The 25,316-nt window shown below is 30.7% G+C and overlaps 3 protein-coding genes across 3 annotated transcripts; all 3 read right to left on the reverse strand.

Annotated features, from left to right (window-relative positions):
- Window positions 1-313: 313 nt before the first annotated feature.
- LOC127900696 (TMV resistance protein N-like) lies at window positions 314-4,030 on the reverse strand. The gene is made up of 6 exons (XM_052435892.1): window positions 3,780-4,030; window positions 2,175-3,273; window positions 1,760-2,044; window positions 1,346-1,644; window positions 726-1,169; window positions 314-410 (listed from the first exon to the last, which is right to left on the reverse strand). The coding sequence occupies exons 1-6, from the start codon at window positions 4,028-4,030 to the stop codon at window positions 314-316; spliced, it is 2,475 nt and encodes an 824-aa protein (XP_052291852.1).
- A 4,621-nt stretch (window positions 4,031-8,651) lies between these two features.
- Window positions 8,652-12,393, reverse strand: LOC127900697 (disease resistance protein RUN1-like). The gene is made up of 2 exons (XM_052435894.1): window positions 11,815-12,393; window positions 8,652-8,771 (listed from the first exon to the last, which is right to left on the reverse strand). The coding sequence occupies exons 1-2, from the start codon at window positions 12,391-12,393 to the stop codon at window positions 8,652-8,654; spliced, it is 699 nt and encodes a 232-aa protein (XP_052291854.1).
- Window positions 11,911-15,656, reverse strand: LOC127901072 (disease resistance protein RPV1-like). The gene is made up of 3 exons (XM_052437050.1): window positions 15,189-15,656; window positions 14,168-14,699; window positions 11,911-12,915 (listed from the first exon to the last, which is right to left on the reverse strand). Exons 2-3 carry the CDS (start codon window positions 14,653-14,655, stop codon window positions 12,420-12,422), a joined length of 984 nt encoding a protein of 327 aa, XP_052293010.1. The 5' UTR covers window positions 14,656-14,699; window positions 15,189-15,656; the 3' UTR covers window positions 11,911-12,419.
- Window positions 15,657-25,316: the final 9,660 nt, after the last annotated feature.

Genomic DNA, 25,316 nt, shown 5'->3' on the forward strand with positions numbered 1-25,316 from the left:
TTTCTGGAATTCATTTGTTGATTACTAGAGCTTGCTCTGTTTGGCTCTGATACCATGTTTGAAAGTTAAGATTTGCAACTGTAAAATGTGTTTGGGAACTAAGAAAATGAAATGAATACTCTGAAGTTTTATTTTATATCATTCTCGATAACTAAACAAAAGTGAATCACAATTAGCTTATATACAAAAACTAGAATCAGAGAGCTAAACTTATTAAGTAAGCATAACTACAAAACAGAATGAAAAGCATGCTACAACAAACTTGCTGAGCTAGCAAAGCTTCTTAACAGACTCTGATGATTTCTGCTTTGACTCACATGTGCTGACTAAGCTGATCCTTTGACTGCAACATGAGCTTCCTTAACACATTGAAAATTCCAGACCGTTGTTTCCGAGCAATTTCAAGCTGCCTATACAATTAATTAATGTGCAATAGGACTTGCGCAGTTTTAATGCACCTAACAATGTCACCAACGAAGCACAACCATTCACTTTAACTTTCTTTACGCTGGGTGGAAGTTGTGGCAGAGATTGAAGCCTTTTACAATCTTCCAACACCAATATTTCAAGCTTAAAAAGACAATCAATGCTTGCCGATAGCGAAACAAAATTGTTTCCGCTCATATACAATTTTTTTAATGAGTATAAGTTGCCAATATCACTCGGGATTGTTCCTTCCCCTAGATCACAGTAACTGAGATCCAATTTGCTTAAAGAGCACAAACCTGACAGAGAAATCAACCTCAAAGCCCGTAGGTCTGAACTCCTTCGCATCCAATTGAAGAGAAATTGCAAATGCCATGATGTAGACGACGGTTGTCCATAGCACCCAGAAAAAGATAAGAGTTTTAAGATTCTTCATAAGAAAAATGGAGGATGCAGGTCGTCTTATAGCTGTTCCGCTTATATCAAGTTCTTCCAGACTTTCTATTTGCCCAAGCGTCTCTGGCACATTTTCAAGTTTGGAGCATCCTGAGAGATTTAGAGTTTGAAGAGATTTCAAACCATTTATACCGCTGGGAAGTCTCACTAGATCGTTGCAGTTATTCAAATTTAACAATTGAAGTCCGGTCAAAAGTTCTATAGAAGATGGCACTTCTGTAATGGAAGTTCCATCTAAGAAGAGCTCCGTCAGATCTTTCATACTTCCCCAAATCTCTGGAAACTTCCTAAACTTCGAGCAACCAGAGAGCTTAAGAGTTCTTAGGCATTTTAATCTTGTTAAAGAAATTGGAAGACTCTTGATATTTTTGCAATCTTTCAAATTCAACAAAGTAAGTCCAGTTAGATGTTGAATTGATAATGGCACTCTTCAATAGTTGTTCTGTCTAAACAGAGTTCTGACAGATCATTCATATTTCCATCAAACTCTAGAAACTTCTTTATCAGTTTCGAGCAACCAGAAAGAACGAGCGTTTTAAGCGATTTCATAGAAATCTTGCCTGGAAGAGTTGTAAGACTTGTACAATCTTTCAGGTTCAATATGATAAGCTTACTGTGAAGTAGTAAACATGGGTGAATTTCACGCAACCTTGTACATCCTTCAAGATCCAGCTCCTCTAAATTTGAGACCTCTGTGAAGTTCGGTGTTTTAATCAAGGCCTGTGAATGGCTGAGTTTCACGACTTTCAGCATGTTTAAAGGCTGTTGAAAACAAAAGCAGGAAAAAATGATATTTCTTAATTTATATAAAACTATAATACTATCAACGATTATTCACAGAAAAAATTCAAATTATTGACAAAATTATTGATCTTACTTTGATTCCCTTCCATAATTCTTCAATGCGGCTGTAGCACATTTTAAATTCAATAGTTTTATGCAATTGCAGATTTGATGGCAAAGATTTCAAAGGATACCGATGCCAATCAAGTAATTGCAACCTGTTAGAGAGGTATTCTAGGCCTTCAGGAAGTTGCACATTACTGATTTTGAGCAGTCTTAGGTTGGTCATCTGCGAAAATGCTTTAGCACTTGCACTTAAGTAAACCTCATTTTCAGGAAAGTAGGCATTAACTATTATTCCTTCCATTACTTCACCTCCCTAAAAATTATAAGCAAACAATAAGTAAATAAAAAACATAATGTCAAGATGTTGAAAATTCGTTAGAGATGTAATCGGGAAAAATAAAGTAGCAAGCATCAACACGTTTTTCATTTAATAATTCACTTACTGTGTTTTCTATCAACACCTGGCGTACTTCTTTTTCCTTCCATAATCTGCTGCGTTTCCCAGGTTCTTCGGGGGATTGTCTCGTGACAATCAGTTGTCCCAATTCTTGTAACAAATCATGCATCCCCAGTGTGTTGTCGTCATCAACTATTAAAAGAGATCTTTCAATAAGAACTTCTATTCCAATGACAGGGAAAAAACCACATCCCTCTAGAATTTTTGTTACATAATCTCTATTTTTCCCTTTAAAGAAACATGCAATATCAAGAAATATTTTCTTCTCAGAATCTTGTAGTCGGTCAAAACTTATTTGAAGTATACTCATAATCTTATTTGGAGGATCTCTTTGAAGTCTTTCCAGGGTACTTCTCCATTGATCCACAGATCTAACATTCAAAAAAGAACCTAAAACTTCGATAGCTAATGGAATACCACCAGCATAATTTACAAAACGTTCAGATAGCTGCACACGTTCTTCCAAAGGCTGATTGGTTTTAAAAGCTTTCATGTTGAAGAGTTGAAGAGCTTCATTGTAGTTTAGTCCATTAGGCTTATGCACTTCATCCACTCCATTTGTCTTTAACAAACCTTCATCTCTTGATGTTATGATGATCCTACTGCCTGAACCATACCACCCATGCTTTCCAGCTAAATATTCTAATTGCTTTGAATCAACCACATCATCAATAACAAGAAGAACCTTCTTGTGTTGCAGCCTACTCCCTAAAATTTTAATGCCATCATCCTCATTCCATATCCTATTATCTGTAAGCTTTAGTAATTGGGAAACGAGTTGCCTTTGAAAAGAGATTACACCACCTTCCCTTTCAGATTTTTCTCTAACATTAGCAAGAAAACTGCTTCCTTCAAATTCATGAGAGATCAAGTCATAAATAACTCTTGCAAGAGTCGTCTTACCTAAACCTCCCATACCGCATATCCCTATCATACGAACATCAGCACTAGGACCTTTATCCATAAGAAACCTCAGTTCCTCCAAGCGTGAGTCTATTCCTACTAGCTTCTTAAGAATCTTTGATTTTACACGAATTTGACTTGATATTGGATTGACAATATCGGAAATAAATTTTGACTCGTTCCTGTAGTTTGAAAAGAACAAAGAAAGATTGGTGTTGTTAAATTAAAGTTATTATGAACGTGGTAACAAATCAATTCCATATTATGAATAAAATCCAAACCATGCAATATTTATTAGATCAAATTGAAGTAATGCACGGAACATGTTATTACATATGGCTACGTAACACGTTATTATATATGGCTAATCTTTAGGTATGTTCTAGCGAAAAATCTACATTCATCTGTACCTATTCATTTGCAAATATACATATATGGAGCTATTATTTCATTTACTGCGCATCATAAGGTAGACATAATAATCAGAAGAATTTTAGCTGAAAATAGTTTGTTAAATGCTGTTTGATTAAACTAATAAACATATTAATCAGAAGAGCTACCTGCACTCCTTTAGTTCCCAGCCTGAGTCCTTACAACTGTTGGTTCCACGTCATAGAAAATTGGGTAAACCATTCGTTGAGCATTTTTGTTTTTGCAATCAAGAATATGAACAAGTTCATCCAAGCACCAAGTGGAAGAATCATAATTTTTTGAGAAAACAATAATTGCAATTCTTGATGCTTCAATTGCTTTAAGGAGACGAGGAGAAATGGACTCTCCTTTCTCAAGTTCTTTGTCATCCTTGATTACATAAATTCCTTTCCCATTCAAAGCAGCATATAGATTACTTATGAAGATTTTACGGGTGTCTGCTCCTCTAAAGCTTAGAAAGACATCATATGTCCAGTGAGAGACATTTTGGTTGCTTACTGAAGTCATTTTATTTGTTCCTGCAAATTTGGAATAAAGTAAGTTTTACTAGGAACAACTGATACTTTTTAGAATTATAGAGAAAATTCATTCTTATTAATTTCAAATGGCTCTCAAGCCTAATTTAGATAAAATATTCAATAACATAAAAATAATCAATCATCATAAATCAAGGATCCATATTAAAAAATAATAATAGTTGTAATACTTTTCATATGTGTATGACTATAATGGCCTTGATTATTGCCATATGTGAATGCCATAATGGTCTTGATTCTTGTCATCCAATTATCACATAATGGGCTTGATTCTTGCCACCTGTGCATGTTGTGATGGTCTTGATCTTTGTCACGTATGCATCACATTACGGATTTCATCCTTGCCATATACGCATTACATTCATGTAATTCTTATCACAATTGTAATCCAAATTACAGATTTTCTTGCTGAAAGATGTGATGAAATCTTGTAGCCTTTTTTTTTTTTTAATGGGCTTAAACCTAACCTAAAGACCCTCTAAAACTCAACACCAGGAAAGAGGGTGAGAAAACCTCCTTTTGACATTTTTTTTAAATAAAAAAATTCACATATATATCACACCCACAGCCCACCATGTTTGGAAACCGATCATCGACATGCTAACTAAACACCCACAGATTTGAAGACTCTCAAACCCGTTCTGAAATCATAATAACTTTTCTTTTCTTTTCTTTTTTTATTTTGTGCAATGGTGCTAGGGAAATTTATTAATTAAAATTAGTTGACAATAAATTGTACCAAAATATTGTTTAAAGACAACAAATCACTGATATAAAAACTTAATAAGAGAATGCTTCTGATTTGGAAATTAATGATCTTCTTCTTAAACAAAATAAACAGATCCACAGCTTCTTATTTGCTTTCTTTACTCCAAAAAAAAAAAATTATGCTTTCTTTACTCCCAAAAAAAAAAAATTATACTTAATAAATCCCAAAATGTAATTAGAAATTTTTTTTCAGATGCTGATTGTAGAGTTCGTATGCCGGCCTTTAACTTCATATAAAATTAACATTCAAGCTTTCTTCCAATATTTAAACATACAGGATATGCAAATTAATTCTGAAAATAAAAGATAAATATACAAGATAAAACTTACAGCTTATTTAAACTCCACTGAAGTATTTTCCCAAAGGAAAGAAGTTAATAAAATGGCGCAACTTCTAGCTAGTTTCTCATCCTCAGATCTGTAGTATGTTTGTATTCCAAAAGCAAGACTTAGTGAAAATTGACTTGCATAATTAAATTACTCGTCATAGACTTCTACTCGCATAACTAATTATTCATTATAAATTTCCACTTGTTACAATTAATTATTCAAAGCACTGTTAAGAAAAAGGATACTAAGTGTCATGGACTGTCCAAAATTTCCAGCCTTTTAACTTGACAAGTTCAAGATGTCCTAGCTTGGCTTGTCTCTAGAATGCTCCATCTCTATCGCATTGCACACTTGTACTTGGTTAGGATGTCTTCAGAATTTGCTAGAGTGTTTTAGCATGCAGCTTCTACATAGAATTCTCTAGGATACTGTAGGCATTGTTAGACATAAGAGCTCTTTACGAGCCATGAGAACTCTCTATACTTAGAATACTTTAGAATAAGGCAAACCTCTTTATAAATAGGGAATGACACTAAGCATTTGCAACAAGTAAGAGCAATAAGCGACTCGAGCGCTTGTAGACAAGCTATCAAAGCTCTCTTGTACATATACTATTGTGAATAATATACGTTCTCTTTGTCTTAATTGATCACTTCCTCTTTAGCTCTTCCAAAAGCATCTTAGCTTAACTAGTTATGAAGATCAAAGCTTACTTAACAAGTTTTGAGAAAAAATTGTATAAATATCACACAAGTTTGCTGTGCAAAATACTCACCATGTGATACCAGGGTTTCCTTTTCACCATAATACCCATTGGTTTTATAAACTAAAAGAACTATCTCTAATATTTTATAATAAATAGAAATACAATATTAAAATAAATGTGATAATATATTTTCTAAAATAATTTCAATATTTAAAAATATTTTAATATTTTACAAATATATTTTATTGAATTAAAGTCAATTTTATAATAAAAAGAAACATAATATTTAAAAACACATTAAATTTTAAATTATTTTCAATAATATGTAAAATAATAGTTTTAATATAATTAATACGTGAGATATTTTACCAAGTGTAATTTCTATTTAACGCTAAGATTTATTTAAAATCTTTATAATAAATAAAAATATATTCTAAAATAAATATAATAATTAAAAATTTTAAAATTATTTTAAATATAAAGAAATATTTTAACACTATTAGTCTATAAGACAAATTATATTAATCATATTTATTTGTATTTATTAAAAAATTTTAAGTCAATTTTCTAATTCCTATATTCAAAGAATTTTATTATTAAAAATGAATCTTGTTATTCCATTTTGAAAATTGGGGACATCCATAACCATTTCCACAAATCTTGATGGTTTAGCTATCTTTTTCCCTATTAAATATCATAAAATTCTTCAAATAGCATTCACTATCATTGAAAATAATGTGCTTCTTTAGTTTGTTAAATAGTCAGCAGAACTGTTGTTCGAGCATCTTCCAAGAAATTGTTTATGAAATAGAAATATAAATATAGTAATAAGCATGGTGGTGTTGTTTCAAGTTAAATTTTTTACTTAAAAATTTGATAGATTACTACTTTCAAGCAATCTAATTATAGATATTGAAAGTTAAAGTAGTATTTAATATTGATTCTTCATCGACTTTTAAATTTCTTAGAACCAATCTCTCAAGATTTATGTCAAGATTTTAAGTAAAAGTTTTAATTTAAAATATCATAGTCCTGCAAATATATATATATAACCACGACTACGTTGCATTAGGGGTAAACAAAACCCATTGTTTGTCCTTTACCTAAATGACCGTTGAATAATACCCAACAATTGGAACCAGAGAAATAAGACAGTAAAGAAACTGTTAGGAAATTAATTGCAGCAAACTGGTGGACAGTTAGTAATAACTAATTATACAATATATGCAACAAAGGGCCATGCAAGTGGGGTTTGGAATCAGATTTATCTAAGAATAAGAAATATTATAAGGGAAAAGGACATTTACACTTCAAAATTTGAGAAAATGGTCGCCAACATTTTCAAGCTTTTGAAAAGAGATACTAAGACTCAATTTTAATCATAATGCCCTTTGTGTCTATTATTCCAAAAAAAAATTGTACTAAATAGAAATATAATATTAAAATAAATAGAATAATATATAAATTTTAAAATAATTTCAATGTATTTACAAATATTTTAATAGTTTACAACCTATTAGATATATTTTATTATGTTAAAGTAAATTTTATAATAAAGAGAAACATAACATTAAAATAAATGTGTTAAATTTAAATTATTTTGAATATTAATGTAAAATAATAATTTCAACATTATTAGTATATGAGATTCTTTTTAATTGTTAAATGTATTTAGCGCAAATATTTATTAAAAATCTCTACAATAAAGACAAATATATTATTAAAATAAATATAATAATATAGATATTTAAATTTATTTAAATATTTAAATATTTAAATATTATTAGTCTAGTTAAGAGATTAGATTATTTATATAATATTTTTATTTATTAAAAACTTTAAAGTTAATTTCAGTAAATATTTCAAAGCATATTACAGTCAAAATGGAGTCTTAGACTCTATTTTTTTAACTTAAGGGTCTGTATGACCGTTTGCTCAAACCTTCCAATCCTTGAGGTATAAATATCATTTTCCCAAATAATTAGTTAAATATTCTTACAAGATTTATTACTCTTCTAAAATAGATTATGGTTAACACCTTGTCTTTGATCTTAATTTAATTCGAAAAATCTAAAGACTTTTGAAAGTAAAAATTAATTTGATTAAAGGAAACACAGTTTACAATTCGTAATAGCGTAAACAAATATCAAATTCGGGGCATCCATCTTTGTTATCCACAACTTTAAAGTTTCCATTATTCAGATTTTTTCGGCCTTCCTATGTGAAAGACAATGAAGCAATTAACCACTTAGATATCATATCATAGACCTGCGGATTCGCATCGAGCACTCGTCTCCATTCTTTTTTACATTTTTCCAAATTCAGAGAGACATAAATCTTCTGAACAAATTGCTAATAATTTAGATTACATAATGCTCTGTTTTGCTTACACAAGCTGTACTAAACAGAGCAGCATTATTAATACGGTTTGAAAATGAACAAGAATCTGTAATCCAGATGAGATGGCAATGTCGGTTACAAGAAATTGTTGTACAGTGCCTATCATCCACTTATATACTACATGTCGGTTATTTTTTAGAGGAAGCTCGTATGATGAACAGCTAATGTCGTCTACAAGAATAAGTAACGTACGTGTTTGATCACTTATAATAAACAAAAGTAGTGCTCACTTATAATAAACAAAACTAGTGCTCTGTTCTTCAAGAGGACACAGGGTAGAACTAGTTGAATCTTTATAATCAGAGTGTTAAGTGAGGTCCTGGGGGGTCGACAGTGATCGTCAACTGATCTTGATCCGCGATGTTTCCTACTATTGTAAACGACGGCATCAAGGAGACAACAAGAGAGAGAGCTCTTGTAACGGGCCTAAGCTTCTCGAAGCTGCATTCAAGCAAGTCTCAGGATTGCAGCACTTTGGATTGAGTCCATCTTGCTCCTCAAGAAGCAACTGTCACATTTCAGGTAACCGCAGGAATGTTAATAACAAGTTCTTTTAATGAGCATAAGTTGCCAATATCAATTGGGATTGCCCGCCCCTTCCCCTGGACTACAGTTACAGAGATCCAATTTTGTTCAAGTGTTGGGAAAGCCGGAAAGTTGATGAAATTTTACTTGAATTCCGATTAAGTTTGTTCCAAAGAAATTAATGAGAGAATTTTATGTTTTCTAATTAATTTGACCTTTTCTGCTTGCCAACAGCGGATAATTATAAAGAAAGACTACGGTCTATGGTGGTTTATGGAATCAAAGACATTGTCAATGATAACAAAAATTTGATTAATCTAAGCACTAACAGCAAGGAACTTCATTAAGGGTGTCTTCAACGTAAGTACTTAAATAATAATTTAGAGTATTTAAGGAAACAAAATAATTTTAAAATGATAGAGAACATGAATCATTTTCTTTCTCTCCCTTATTCTTTAGCAGGTGACACAACATTTCATTTTGTCTCACATACAAGCACAAAATTTTCAACTATAATTTTAAACCAATGGGCTTCACATCTTTGTCCTAATCGAAAGCTCCAATTAGAAAGCTCCTTGGATGAAACATATGTAAACTTCCATTGAAGAGGCAGAAGTGACAAATTTCAAAGGATTTATTGAAAATCATGAAATTCCTCCCTCAGGAAATCGTATATGAAATTAAACAAAAATGTAAATACAGTCATATTATATTTATAAATTATGTATGCAAATACTAAGTTATTTTAATAAGACTAATGAAGTGATCAAAAAATATAAATATAACTGGTATAAGGTTAAATACATGATATGATTCTAATTTGATAAATCAATAATGCCCGAAGAACTCAATCAAAGCCCAAGGAAAAAACACATTATTTGAAGCCCAAGCTCAATATGGAAAATCCTCTAAACATTGACGTTAAGATTTTTAAAATTGAGATCAGTAAGTACCACATAAATCCTTTAGGTTGTGGCTCCTCGTCATCACAGCATCCACTCCCACGCGCAAGTGCAATAATAGATATGAAATGAAATAACACTGCAATGAAACAGAGATATTAAGAATACGAAACAGAGGATTTAAAGCTTCAATCTGATCGAGAACGAATGCAATTTTCATTCACGAACGGCACATTCTGATTCCGACCAACTCTTTGACCAAGCAGAGCATTTTCTAGTAATTAAACACGAAAATAAATGCCAATAAAGAAAGTAAATGAAATACAATATGCGTACTTACACATAAATTCAGAGAAAATAATATTCACCAGGCTTTGCCCTTTCATTTGAGTTGTGTAAATCTGTTAGGTTATAATAATAGTGCATGCTTGACATTGAGGAAAGCCTGATCATTTCTCTTTAATTTGTGCTGATAATTAAGATAAAAAATATTAATGCATGTATGTATGATCAATACCTTTATTGTGTGTGTGTAATAATAATAGTAATAATAATAATAATATCCTCAACAGGGGAAGAGACATGATCACACACTCGCTGGCCATTTTTCCAGCGTGCCGTACCTTCTTGGATGACAAATCTTTTAAAACTGATTTTGGTCTTTACATCATCTAGTATTTATCAAGCTCCCTTGATTGGAAATATAAAAATGTTGTGCTGAATCAGAAAGTTGATCCTGTTGTTTACCAGGACCCTTACCTTCGAATGAGACTTTCATTTTCTTCAAAGCAGGTACTATCTGCATTCTTTTACTCCTGAATTTAACATCTAATATCTTGTATTAGATCAGTACTATCCGAGTGTATCTGACTGCTTAGGGTATGACTTTGGATACTTAAGAGATACCAAAAAAAAAAAATTATCCATGTAGGAAATTGATAGTAATGAAGCACAAATTGACTTATGGGTCCTGAAGATGCATATCCTGTTTGATACTGCATGCTTTTTCTTGATTGGAAGTAATGAATTTGGACTAGTATCTCTTTGTGAGACTTACTTAACCCACATATGTGAGATAGTTACAAGCTGTAGTTGAAAATAAAGCTGTAAAATAGATTTTCTTATTACCAGTCGATTCAAATGGTAAGACATAAAGGGGCTGTGCAAGAGATTGTGGTTCTAATCCCACCTTTTTTAAGTAGCACTAATGTATTGGTTTAAAGAAACTTTTTATGGGTGCTTTTAGTTAATAACTAACTAGTAAGGTTCAAAGAAAAGAAAAAAAGATGTTTATATACATGATATATGTATGTTTCAATATTTTATTTTATCTCACTCTGTTTTAGGAGCACTTAAAATGAACTATCAGACAGTAAATTTTGATGACCCTGAGGGTCTAACCATTTTTCTTACTGAACTATTAACTTGATCAAATAAATCCAACTAGGAATACAGCTATTCTTACTTGAATGTGATATATGTAAGAGGAAGGCCATACCAATTTGGACATATACAAATGGTGCCGAGGCAACAGTAAATGACTTGAGTTTGTCTCTACCTGCTCCAAGTGTGGAAACAATCATAATTTCTTTAATTTTTTTTAAAGCCTTACTTCAGAGAAGGGAGAAAAGGGATCTTGTCTTATTTTTCACAAAATATTTTCATATTTTATTATTTACTTGTATCTTTTTCTTTTTTGAAGACATTGTTCTTATTATTTCCATGTGTAAATGCTTATTTTTCACTTAATATTTTCAATTGATGGAATGGGATACGTTTTACTTGGCTTTGCTGCTACTGGAAAAGGACTACATTTTTGCATGGCTTTGGTGCTGGATATTGCTGAACGCTGAGTACATTACTTTGGTTTTGGATTGGCCTTTGTTGGCCATTGGCTTGACTTTGAAATATTGATTTAACTAATGTATTGTAAAATTTGAATTGTATGTTTTCGAAATTTAGTAGTACTGGATGTTTTTATGGATAATAAAGGTCAATAATTTAGTTCATTGGTTTTGGATTGGACTGCATTTATTAGTTTTTTCTTTCATAAACTAATGTATTGAAGAAACAATTTGAAGACCATTAAATCTGAGGACATGTTTTTTTGGCTCAGTTGCTTACCGTGTTTTTTGTCAACACATGATGTACATCTTCTTCTTTCCACAATCTGCTACGTTTCCCAGGCTCTTTAGGGGACTGTCTTTTAACAATTTGTTGACCCATTTCTTGCAACAAATCATGCATCCGTAATCTATTGCCATTAGAAATTTCTATGAGAGATTTGTCAATAAGAACCCTTATTCCAATAACTGGATCAAAATCACAGTAATCAATAATTTTTGTTACATAATCTCTATCCTCTCCTCGATAAAAACATGCTATGTCGAGGAATATTTTCTTCTCTGTTTCTCTAAGCCCATCAAAACTTATTTTAAGTATATCCAAAATTTCATTTTCTGATTCTCTTTCAAGTCTCTTTGGTGCACTTTCCCATTCTTTTGTAGTTTTACCATACAAAAAGGATCCCAAAACTTTGAGAGCCAATGGAAGACCACCAGAGTATTTTACAACATATTTAGACAGCTGTTCATATTCTTTCCAAGGCTGATTGGTTTTAAAGGCTTGTTTACAAAAGAGCTGAAGAGCTTCATCATCATGTAGTACCTTGAGCTTATGTACTTCATCTACTCCATGTGTCATCAATAAATGCTCATCTCTTGATGTTATTATGATCTGCTGCCTGGACCAAACCATTCGTGCTTTCCAGCTAAACTTTCCAATTGCTTTAAATCAAATGCAGCATCGACAATCAGAAGAACCTTTCTGTACCGCAGCCTACTTCCTATCATCTTGAGACCATCATAAACATTCCATGTGCTAGTATCTGGAAGCTTTAGTAATTCGGAAAGGAGTTGCTTTTGTAAACAGATCAGACCGCCTTTTTCTGAAATTTCTCTAACATTGGCAAGAAAACTACTTGCTTCAAATTCATGAGAGCTCAAGTCATAAACAACTCTTGCAAGAGTTGTCTTACCTATACCTCCCATACCACAGATCCCAATCATACGAACACCATAAGGCTCTTTATCCATAAGAAACCTCAGTGTATTCCAGCATGAATCCATTCCTACTAGATCCTTAAAAATCTCAGATTTTGCAGGAATTTTACTTGGCATCTCCAGGATATCCTTGACAATATCTACAATAAATTCTGATTCACTCCTGCAGATTGGAAGAACAAGAAAAGATTGGTGTTGTTGAATTAAAATTAGTGCGAACATGGTATCAAATCAATCCCGTAATATGTAGTATCCATACAGTGCTATATTCATTCATTCAAATTGAAGTCATTAAATGTGTTGATTAATCTATCTGTTCTCTTGTGCTTCTTCAGTCGCAGATATTCATTTTCAAAGCTATTATTTCAATTACATCATATGTATTAATAATTTCTCCTTACATTCATTCTATGGCCTGCCTCTGTTTTTAATGTCTAAAAGCTCAAGAAATTCTACAATTCATTTGTTCCTCCGGGTAATTTTTAAAAACCTCCCCTGTGGTTTGGGCTTGTTGCAAGTAGATGGCGAGAATTTGTTTATTTGTAAAAAACCCCCTACCGTCAGTTAACTTTAACATTGACCGTTAGTTGACTGTGCAAAGACAATATTACCCTTAACAACAGTTTGTAGACGGAAATAACTAAAAAAAAATTAAAATTGTTGGCGCGAAAAGCACAAACCCTATTTTTTGATAATTTTATCCTTGTCAATTCCAAAGATTTACAATATCATAGGTAAAGATTATAACTATTTCATTTTCAAGTTTTTAATTTGATCTTTTTTATAGGAACTTTAAGAAAATATTAATAATTTAAAGATAATTTTTGAATTTTATCTTTCTTGTAGGAACTTTAAGAAAATATCAATAATTTAAAGAGGGTAAAATAGCCAACAATTTTAATTTTTTTTTAGTTATTTCCGTCTACAAATCGTTATTAAGGGTAATATTGTCTTTGCATAGTCAACTAACGGTCAATATTAAAGTTAACTGACGGTAGGGGGTTTTTTACAAATAAACAAATTCTCGCCATCTACTTGCAACAAGCCCAAACCTCAGGGGAGGTTTTTAAAAATTACCCTTGTTCCTCCGCATCATTCATGCAACAATAAATAATCAAATCTTGTCATGTATATTTTTATTTGAAAAATCACAATCATGTTATTTGTCAGAACAACTAATTGAATACATAAACACTATGTTTCTGGTATAAACTTTTGTTAAAGACATGTATACATATACATACACTATCAAGGCATTTTAAAACATGAAATTAATTGCCTCAGTGACTCTTTAAAACAATACATATTAGTGAAGGGATCTTTCGATCTGCTCATTAGCTATGACTCATGCAGAACAAACAAACATAAGAAACCTTGGTCTTAGAAAATTCATGTTTGAGAATAAGAACAATTACCTGTCCTTCAATTCCCAGCCAGAGACATTAGCCACCTTTTTCAAAGCATCTCTCCACTTTTGCACCTTTTCTATATTCATCCTGAAAGTTTCTTCATGTTTAGAGAAAGCTTCTCCAAAACTTGCTGTCTGTTTCCTTACCACGGTCGGTTCGACATCATAGAAAATTGGAAAGATCAATTGTTGATGACCATTTGTGCTCTTCAGTTCAACAATCTCAACGAGTTCATCCAAGCACCAAGTCGAGTAAGCATAATTTCTTGGGAAAACAATAATTGATATTCTGGATTCTTGAATTGCTTTCAACAGTCCGGTTGAAATGGATTTTCCTCTATCAAGTCCTTTATCATCTCTGAATACAATGATTCCTCTTTGATCCAAAGCAGCATACAAATGATCTGTGAAATTTTTGCGGGTGTCTTCACCTCTGAAGCTCAAGAAGACATCATATTTCCAATGGGAGCCTTTTTTGATGTTCATGGAAGCCATTATATTTGTTCTTGAATATTTACATTGGAATAGTTTATCACTTCCTGCTAAAGATGTGGAACATTATGCCAACCAATTATATGTAAAAAAATTAAAAAATTAAAAAATTAGAAAAAAGGATTGGATAGAAAATCATGGGCTTGACAAAAATGAATTGTGAATGTCAAAGCTGAAAATAGAAGTCAATTAGTTAATGCGATCACTTAATTTACAATTACATATGAGCTAAATTGCTACTTTTAGGTCGCTTAATCCAAGAGGTATTTCATGTTATACTTTCTTTACTAGAAAGAAAAATTCATAGTAAAGAAATTCCTAGATGTAGTGAAAAATTAATTTTTCAGACGCTGACTGGAGAATGAATATGCCGACCTCTATTTAAGCAAGACTTTGATTAGAGCCTCTAAGAGAACGCACAGAGTATCTTGAGCAAGCATCTAAAACAAAATTTAACAGTCAAGCTTTCTTTCATCCTGGATATGCTAATTAATTCTGAAAATAAAATAGGAATTTGTATAAAAGATAAAACGTACAGCTTTGAGTGTTTTGAAGGCAGCTACTAATGATTGAATTCCTGTGAAGTAATTGATTTAAAGAAGTTGATCAGGCGAATATATCTTTCAAAGAAAAGCAGAGGATTTTTAGTTTGGAAAATAAGGAATCACAGAACTAGAAAAGCAAGTCTTGGTCAAAATAAATAATAATAATAATAATAACAAAAACAACAACAATCAGCAAGGAGATGGGTTAGGGACATGACAGAACCAACGTGACAGACCCGACGAATCCGACCAGGGACGAGTGACAGAGATGGGCTGCAATCGGCGAGGAATCCAACCGGTGTCGAGCTGCTGAACCGACGTGATAGAACCGACGAATCCGACTGGTGATGAGCGATGGAGATGGGCTGAAATTGGCGTCGAATCCTTTTGGTGACGTGCTGCTCAACCAGAGAAGGTGCTGCAGACGATCGTTTCTTTGGCTCTAGGTGGTAGAGACGTGATGGGTTAGTGATTTCATGGGTTCTTTTTTAATTTTTTCTCAATTTATATTTTTTAATTGCCAAGAGGGTATTTTGGAAAAATTAAAAATATAATAGAAGGATCCCCTATCTTACAACTAATGTTAGATACACCCCTCACATGAACAGTGAATAAATCCCACACATATACTATTCATGTGAGGGGATGTACTTTACATTAGTTGTAAGATAGTGCTTGTCATAATAGAAATAGTTTTGTCGTTTGGGGAATAGGGTTTTTATGCCCAACCCCAATCAAAATCTCAGTAATCAAACTTTATTTTGCGTGGGTCTCACGCACCTTATTCCCATTTCCACCTTCAGTTAAACAAATAAATAACTTATTCATTCCCTTGATCCGCATTTTACTCTCCAATTGATGATTTTATCTTTAGTTATGGATTATTATATTTGTTTAATGAATTTAGTAATTTGTTGAGAATGATGAAGTTTAATGATTTAGTGAGTAGTGAGGTTTAATTATTTTGTAACAGTGGTATTGGTTTGATAATTTGTTTAAAGTGATGAGGGCTGTTTGTCTAAAAAACTTATATTTGATTATTATAATAGAAAAATTTTAGAGGAATCAATTTTAAAGAACTCAAAAGTTTTGAAGCTAATTGTATAAATTTCTCCAACTTTAAGGGGCTGCCTGGTTGCATTACTATCTTAATTATTAATTGTTAAGTACATATATGAAATATTAATTATTAATTTTTATTATTGTTACTAAATTAAAATTTAAAACCTAGCCAAACTTATGTTAAAAAAAAAAACACATTACTAAATATAATCATGCTAATCCATTTTAATCCAATCTAATATGCATTCCCCAGTCCGTTTCCTCAGCACTCCCCTTAGTTGGTTCGAGGGGCTGAGCTATGCATGACAGCTAGGGCTAGCCATGAAAAATTTTGCTTATTCCCCTTCAGATTTTATAATTTTTCGTAACATAAAGAATTTTTATTTTATTTTCAAGTATGTCTCTTGTTCATCTTTTTATTGGAGTTAGACTTATTTATAAAATGATTTAATTATTATTTATTAAGGAATTGAAATTATTAGGAGGTTAAAATGTTAGTATAGTTTTAACTTATTATAAAAAAAATTATAATTTGGTCTAATTGAAAAGAAGTATGTTAATATATTATAACATTGTTACTAGAAATAAGTTTATAATAAGTGAATCTCTTACTTTAATTAATTTATAATGCTAAAGATCTCCCCATTTGAGTCTCAACTTAAATCTCAATAGTATGTGTTACTAATCTATTAGATGATAAATGTAAAATTACTTTTTACTCTATTCTACCATCCAATTGATGAATGTCTCACCAGTTGAAACTCAAAATCAAATGTTAGTATTTGTGACATTACTCAATGATATAGTAACAATTAATGATATTTTCATAATTTCATAGTTTGTTTCTTTCACAGTCATATTTGTTCTTTTTTCTTTTAATTAAACCAAATTGTTCAAATATGTCATATTCTTCTATTACTGAAAAAAAAGAATTTTTTTAATGTAGATTTGTTTTTTGATCAATAATGGGCTCTATATGAACCTTATTTGTTGCATTGTCATTTTTTATTAAATAAATGTATTTTACAAAGAGTTCGCTCTGGTGTTACTTGAGATTTTTTTTTATTTCTTTTATATGAACTGGTATTCACACAAATATTTTACCATAAATTTATAAATTAGCTGGGGCTAATAAAAATCTTGGGTCCGCCCAAATTGGTTCATCATCATAGAAAATCGGAATTTGTTGATGATGATGATCACTTACGTTCATGCACTTAACAATCTTAGCAAGTTCATCTGAGCACCAAGTTAATTAAGCATAGTTTCTCCGGAAGACAAAAATTGAAATTTTTGATTCCTCAATTGCTTAAAATAGTCATGGGGAAATTGACTTTCTTCTCTAAATACAGCAATTCCCTTTTGATCCAAAGAAACATGCAAATGGTCAGTGAAATTTTTGCGGCAGTACTCTTTGCCTCTAAAGCTAGAATTGCATCCGCCAGGAAGAATTGAAGTAGAACAGCAGCACCAGCTTGGAGAAAGAGCCAGTCACTTGGATTTATTTCCCATGACTGGTTTTATCTACTCTTTCATTCCCAATTCAATTATGTGTAACTAAATCTTCTATACTAGGACTAAGGATAAAACCCTATTCAATGAAATAAATTACTTTTTTTTATTCAATTAATTTCTTATGTGACCACTTCAATGTTTCTAACTCTTGTTTCACATGTTTGGTTGAGTAAAATTAAATCGTTTCATCAATTATGTCTTGTATTATTGATTGTTAGGACTAATATTTGACTAAATTTATGCTTGGATCCATAGAACTTATATGTGATTATCTTTGATTTTGTGTCTTTCATTAAATTATTTGCATAAAGTGCTTAGATAAACTTTAACTATTTGTTATTCAATATGATTTCATGGATGCTTAGATATCATACTATTAAATAGAAAAAGAACTTACATAAGATTAATTTTAATTGGGCTTAATTATTAGATTTATCAGTAGACATAGATTGACTTCGAGTAGTTATACTAAAATTGAGAATTGATTAGTAATTAGATAATTGTTAATTGAATTGGGTAGATTTTGAAGTCCTGGTACCCTCAATCTCTTGAATTGTTGTGTTAATTTACTCGTTTTATTTTTAATTGCATCCTTAGCTTTAATTTCTCAAACAAAATATTTTTTATTCAACTAGGGTAGAGTTATAATGGACTTAGATTAAATTTTACTTTCCTAAAAATTGACATTCCCTATGGATTCGATCTAAATTATTTTTAGTCTATACTGCAATAGACTCATGTGCTTGTGAATATATTAAAATTTGCACAACACATTCAGCCTAAAATAAAATATAAATTATGTAAATGAAACATAAAATTTATAAAAGGAAGGTTAAATAAGTAAATTAATATAAGAGTTATTAAAAAAATAAAAACTTACAAATGTAAATTAAAAGCTTATTATAATAATGCCTATCTTATATATTTATTGATTTTGTTTCTAAATGAAATAACTATAGTTTTGGGTTTATATAATACAAGTGATAATATATGTGAAATTTTATTAAGAATAAAATTCATTTCATGTTTTTTAAACCTATTTATAAGATAATGTGATTCTGCATTCTTCTAAATCTTCTCAACAATAAGCCCAAATGATTTTTAAGTAAAAGAAGTAAAGTTTGAAACTATATATAGTATGTATAAAACTGAAAATTAGATCCAATTTTGTTGATATTTCATATATATTTAGTAATATAAAAATATCTTTCTATTTTGTTTTGGTTTGATCCACAATAAGAAAAATAATTTTGCTTGATTAACATATGTAGGAAACAAATACTATAATAGAAAATGGAAAAAAAAGTTATAAATGTCCTAGGATGAATATAGTATTTATGGTTAAACCAATTAAATAAAACTTATTCTAATTATTTTCAATACAATTTTTTTTTTGTTTTCAATTAATAAGTGGTGTTTTTCCTTTGCTTAATTAGTGCTTTTTTGTTCAATTAAATTCAATGAATAAACTTCTTTTTGGTTGAGTTAAAGTTTAATGTAGATTTATAAGTTTTATCTTAATTTTACAAGTGTCATTTTTATTTTCAATTTTAAAACATTAATTTACCACTCTTCTAATAATTTACTTGTTTTGCTTTTTATTTATTGGTCTTATATATAATTTATAAAATTTGTGTTTATTCCATGCTAATCCCGTAGTTAAATATGACATCATAAAATTTTCCTTGTGCATCTATCTTTTGAGGGAAATCTGAGGATTTTGACTAGATTTGGAAAATTAAAGCGATTACACAGTTTCCAGCTCCTCAGTTGCATGCGTTGTTGCATTGTATATTCCAAAAGCAAGTCTTGGTAAAAAAAGGTCGCTCTCCAGTCTTTACCTCGCGCGATGAAATTACCATTCAATGAAACTTCCTCTTAATGATAACTCTCTTTAATAATTGAATTTACACGACTTCGCCACAGCTTCTTATTTACTTTATTACCAAAAAGAAAAAATTATCTTTAATAAATCCCAAAATGTAATTGTAAAATTTCTTCGGATCCTGATTGGAGGGTGTGTGCCGACCTCTACTTAAGTAAATCTTTTCTAAGAGCCTATAGGGAAGGGCAAAGATCTGTGTGTTTGTATTCCAAAAGCAAGTCTTGGTGAAAATTGACTTGCATAATCGGTTATTCGTTATAATCCACTAACATAATTAATTATTCCTCATAAACTTCCACTTTGTCATAATTAATTTGTCAAAGAACTATAGAGGGAAAATGATATCTACACCCCAATGCTTAGAAAAATGATCCCAACAATCTTTAAATTTTTAATAAAGAACACCAAAACTCCTTTTTAATCATGATATCCTTTAACTCTATAAATCCAACAAATTATCATTAATGTTTTATAATAAATAAAAATATAATATTAAATTAAGTATAATAACATATATTTTTAAAATAATTTCAATATTTAAAAAATATTTTACAAAATGTTAGACATAATAAATTATACTATAGTAATTTTTAAAATGAGTAGACATACTCTATTAAAACATATTATAGTCAAAAATAGTTCTTGGTATCACCTTAACAACCTCCAAAATAAATTCAGATTCATTCCTGCAGATTGAAAAAGATCAAGAAAAGATTGGTGTCGTTGAATTGAAGTGCGTGCGGACATAGTTTCAAATCGAATCATTGAATAGGAAATTATAAATCTTTGACAATAAGAAAGATCACGTCCTTCAATTCCCAGCCCAATAAATTAGCCTAGCCACTTCTCTCAAAGCGTCTCTCCGCTTTTGTACCTTTTCTATATTCTCACTAAAAACTTCTTCATATTGAGCAAATGCTTCTTGAAAAGTTTCTGTCTGTTTCCTTATAACAGCCGGTTTCACGTCATAGAAAATTGGATAAACCATTTTGTTGGTTATTTGTGTTTTTGCACTCAAGAATATGAACAAGTTCATCCAAGCACCAAGTCAAAAAAGCATAGCTTCTGGAGAAAACAACAATTGAAATTTTGGATTCTTCAATTGCTTTAAAGAGTCCGGGTGAAATGGATTCTCCTCTCTCAAGTTCTTTGTCAACCCTGAATACAATGATTCCCTTTTCATCCAAGGCAGAATACAAATGGTCTGTAAAATTTTTGCGGGTGTCTTCTCCTCTGAAGCTTAAGAAGACATCATATTTCCAATGAGGGAGAGGATAAGGGACATAAGAAGAAACTCCCTGGATGCTCATGATGCAAGAAATTAATGCCACAGCAGCCTCACTCTGAGTTCCTAAAAGTTTAATTTAGAATTAGATGCTATATCAATGCTGTGAGAAATCGGCAAACCCAAAAAGTCATATAAACATAACATTAAACTGCCGAAGTAGTCCAAAACCTGCACCGCCAACCTTTGTATCGATGAAACACAAACTACCAGCAGAGTTGCAACCAGTTTCTCTGCCTTGGCAACAAGAGAACCAAATTTCCTCTAGAATTGATTTTTGAAATTATATGAAAAATTTATTACAAAAATATGTCAGTCAAAAAAATCTATTACATATTTATGTCAGACAAGACATACATGTAAAAGTTCAAAGAATAAGCTGAAATACAAGAAATTTGCAAGTATTTAACCACTGATAGATGAATTTGTACATTGTTTGAATGAAATCAATTAGAAGATTTTATATGTTCTAACTGATTTTTGCTCTTTTAGTCCTTCTGTTTGCCAACAAAAGCTTTATTTAAGTACATGAGAATTAATTAGTAATAAAATGTTATACCTATGCCAAAAATAAAAACCTCTTTAAAAATAATTCTAAAAACAATGCATTAAACACAAAATTCGATATGGAACTGGAACCAAAGAAAGCTAAACTAAGAAGCGGAAACCCACACTAGCTACCAGCAAGCTGCAACAAGTTTGAGCCTTGGAAACAAGAGATCAAAATTTCCTCTCAAATTGAATTATGTGAAACATTAATTACACAAATACAAGAGACATGTAAATATAAAACTGTTAGAAAACTTACCGCTTAGAGCTTGTTGGAACCACTACTGAAAGATGATGAATTTTAACTGGAATTACAAATTAAGTATGTTTTAATGAAATCAATGAGAGGAACTTTCATGTGTTCTAATTAATGATTTCATCTTCTCTTTTGCTTGCCAACTCCAAGTCTAGTCAAGCATGCCTTTAATAATAATAATAATAATTAGCACTTTATTTAATGTGTTTTAAATATGGTTGCTTTTTACGAAGAAGATGAAGAAAATTTGTTTGAGAACTTCAACCAAAACTATTTTAAGACTTTGTTATCGATAAATTAATTAAATGTTAAAGTATAGGCTTAAGAGTCATTTTTAATTTAATTTAAAGTATAGGCTTAAGAGATGCGCAATAAATGTTAAAGTATAGGCTTTAGAAGTTAGCCTAAATTAATTAAAGGCTCTAGAAGTCAACATTTCCCTTTAACGTGAAATAAGAAGGAAATTTCCATTTCTCTATTAAAATATGGGTAATTTATCATCAGCCCCCAATTATTTCGACATTTAGCACCGGGCACCCACATCTTTCGACCATGTGCACTGCGCCCCCATTTTCATCAAAAAATCAGTTAATTCTAATGGTTTAGGCTGCTATTAACCTAAAAGACCATACTACCCCTCTTTTGAATTGAATTGATATATAAGTACTAAAATACCCCCTACAACTTAAAAATTAACATCAAGAAATAAAGATTTATTATAACAATATTTATTTTTATAATAAATAAATAAATATTGTTGATTTGCCTCCTGCAGAAAAGGGGGTTCCTACCCTTGCTGGAAAATCAAAAAGTGAGTCCAAAGACAAGGAGAGGAAGCATAAAAATGCACAAATACAAAGATAAGGAGAAGGATAGAGAGCATAAGAAGCACAAGCACCGTCATAAGGATCGAAGTAAGGATAAAGACAAAGACAAGGATAAAAGCGGGCATCATGATTCAAGTGCTGATCCGTCAAAGAAACACCACGAAAAGGTTGGGAAACTACTTGGATTCAGATCTTACTAATTACAATATTAAACAAAGGGGAAATACAGAAAAAGTTGGGGCTTTCAATTAGCCTTGTTACGGTACCATTTCCATCAGAGACATGGATGAGCATATTGTCAACAAGTCAATTTCAAAACAATATTTATTTTTATATTTTTTTACAATTAAATTGAAATGATTTTTTAAAATTTCATTATCATAACAAAATTGTAAAACCGGGAAACTTCCAAATGAGAAACAGAGCATGATTCCAAAAGGAAAGAAGAAAATCAAACACACAATCATCATCAGATTACATAAAAATTCCAATAATAAAGAAAACTAATCTAATTATACAAAACACTTGCTGTAAATTTCATTGTAAAAGTCTATTACAAAAACGAATCCAAGAATCAAAAATCCTAAATCTAAAGATTTCAAACCCTAAATTAAATTATAGAGGCGGCGGAGACGACGACGGCTTCAAATGGTGGCGTCGGCGGTTTCAAGCAGCAGTGGAGGCGATGGTTTCGAGCGGTGACAGATCATGCAGCGCGCCATTTTGTTGTTATCGATTCAAGTCGGTGGCTGATCACTCTAACAGGCGACAATAGTAAAAGATTAGAAGAAGAAAAAGGAGAAGGAGAAGAAAAAAGAAGAAGAGGAAGGGAAGAAAAAAAGAAAAGAAAAACAAAACATAGAAAATAAAAAGCAACGAAGGATAAAAGAGTTCGTTCTTACAAAATTATCATTTTACCTTTTTTTCTATTAAGTTAACGGTAGATAGACGGAAATGGGGGCGTGTTGCACATGGTTGAAAGATGTGAGTGTGCGGTGCTAAATGTCGAAAAAATTGGGAGTTGACGATAAATTACTCTTAAAATATTAAGGGAAACAGTCATCCACACCCCAAAGGATGTTTAAAAAATGTCACCCACAGCCCCAAAGGATGTTTAAATGATCACATAAATTTCCTTAGGCCACGTTTGTTTTGAAGAAAAGAGAGGAGAGGAAAAGAGTGGAATGGAGAGTAAGAGAGAAGAGTAGTGAAATTAGATTTTTTTTTGTTTGGTTTGATATAAATTTTGATAAGGAAATGAATTATAATTTTTTTCTTTAGACAAATTTATCATTTACCTTAAATATTAAAAAATTTATACTAGTAATAATATATATAATAATAATAATAAAATGACAGTCCGGTGGCCGCCGGCGAACGTCCATTTATAATATTAAATCAATAAAATAAAATTATAAATAATAATTATTAATGGCATTAAACAAGTTAAAAAGTTGAAGGGTAATTTTGAAAACTTTAATTTCTAACATAAGAGGAATTTAAATTCTACACTACTTGGTGTGGAATTCAAATTCTACATTATGATAGATATTAAATTCTAATGGAAATTAAATTCTTATATATTTTGTCAAACCAAACAATGGAAATAAAAAGAGAATTTAAATTACTTTCCTCTCCTCCATTCTCTCCTCCCAACCAAACATCACCTTAATTTTAGAAATGGATATACAAATCCTCTTTTTATTATTATACCTTTGAACGTAGTCAAAAATTTTACAATAAATTTGAATACAATACTTAGACAAGAATAATAAATAAAATAGCACCTCAGTACAAATAAAATATTGAAATAAATATAATTAATAAAATAACATATATATGTCATGCAAATTATTTTTAATATTAAGTTATTATCAACATATCACGACAGATTTTATTAATACTTAATCCATTAATCCAAAACTTAATTTTAAAAATTATGCTAATATCGACATTACATAAAAAGTAATAAAAATAATCTAAATAAATATATGATACAGATTTTATAAATTTTTTAATGTTAATACAATTATTTTAATATAAGTATTTTGTGAAATAAATTTTATTAGCATTAAGACATCTATGACATATTAATAATATTAAATTAATTATTTTATTCAATATAAATTATAATATTTTATACGTTAGATTATTTTAATAATATATTTTGGGTTGTTATAATCAAAGAGTATAATCGTAAAAAAACAAAAGGGTCTTTGTGACCATTTCTCAAACTAAATAGATCTCTATAGCCATTTAAGTAAAATCTGAGGGTGTAGATGACTTTTTTTCTAGAAAACAATAAAAGAAAATAAAATAGCACGAAAGTAAACTCTCATTTCTTAATAGCAAAAAACTTAAAAGTCTCCGTGAAGTTATCAAAATGGCTACGCGTATGTATAAGAAATAAAATAGACTCCAAAACAAACAAAAGTAATCATTAACAATGTAAATATCCATTCTGATTATAATATTTGTTCACTTTTTGTATAAGTCACTTTTTTTTTCTCCCTCCGTTAGGAAGTGAACTTTTGTTGGGCTTTGACGGGGTTCCTATGTTTTGAGCACATAAGCAGTAAAAAGTATATTTGTTATGAGGGACCAAAGCCCTATTTAATATTGTGATGGGCAGTTGTTGTTCAAAACTATAGTATTTAAGTATTTAATAAAATATATTATTGTGATTTAAAAGTTAAGTTGAATTTGTCCTGCTTATACGATGAAAAACTTATAATATTTG

The sequence above is a fragment of the Citrus sinensis genome, chromosome 3 (genome assembly GCF_022201045.2).
Source record: "Citrus sinensis cultivar Valencia sweet orange chromosome 3, DVS_A1.0, whole genome shotgun sequence".
Lineage (NCBI taxonomy): Eukaryota > Viridiplantae > Streptophyta > Magnoliopsida > Sapindales > Rutaceae > Citrus > Citrus sinensis.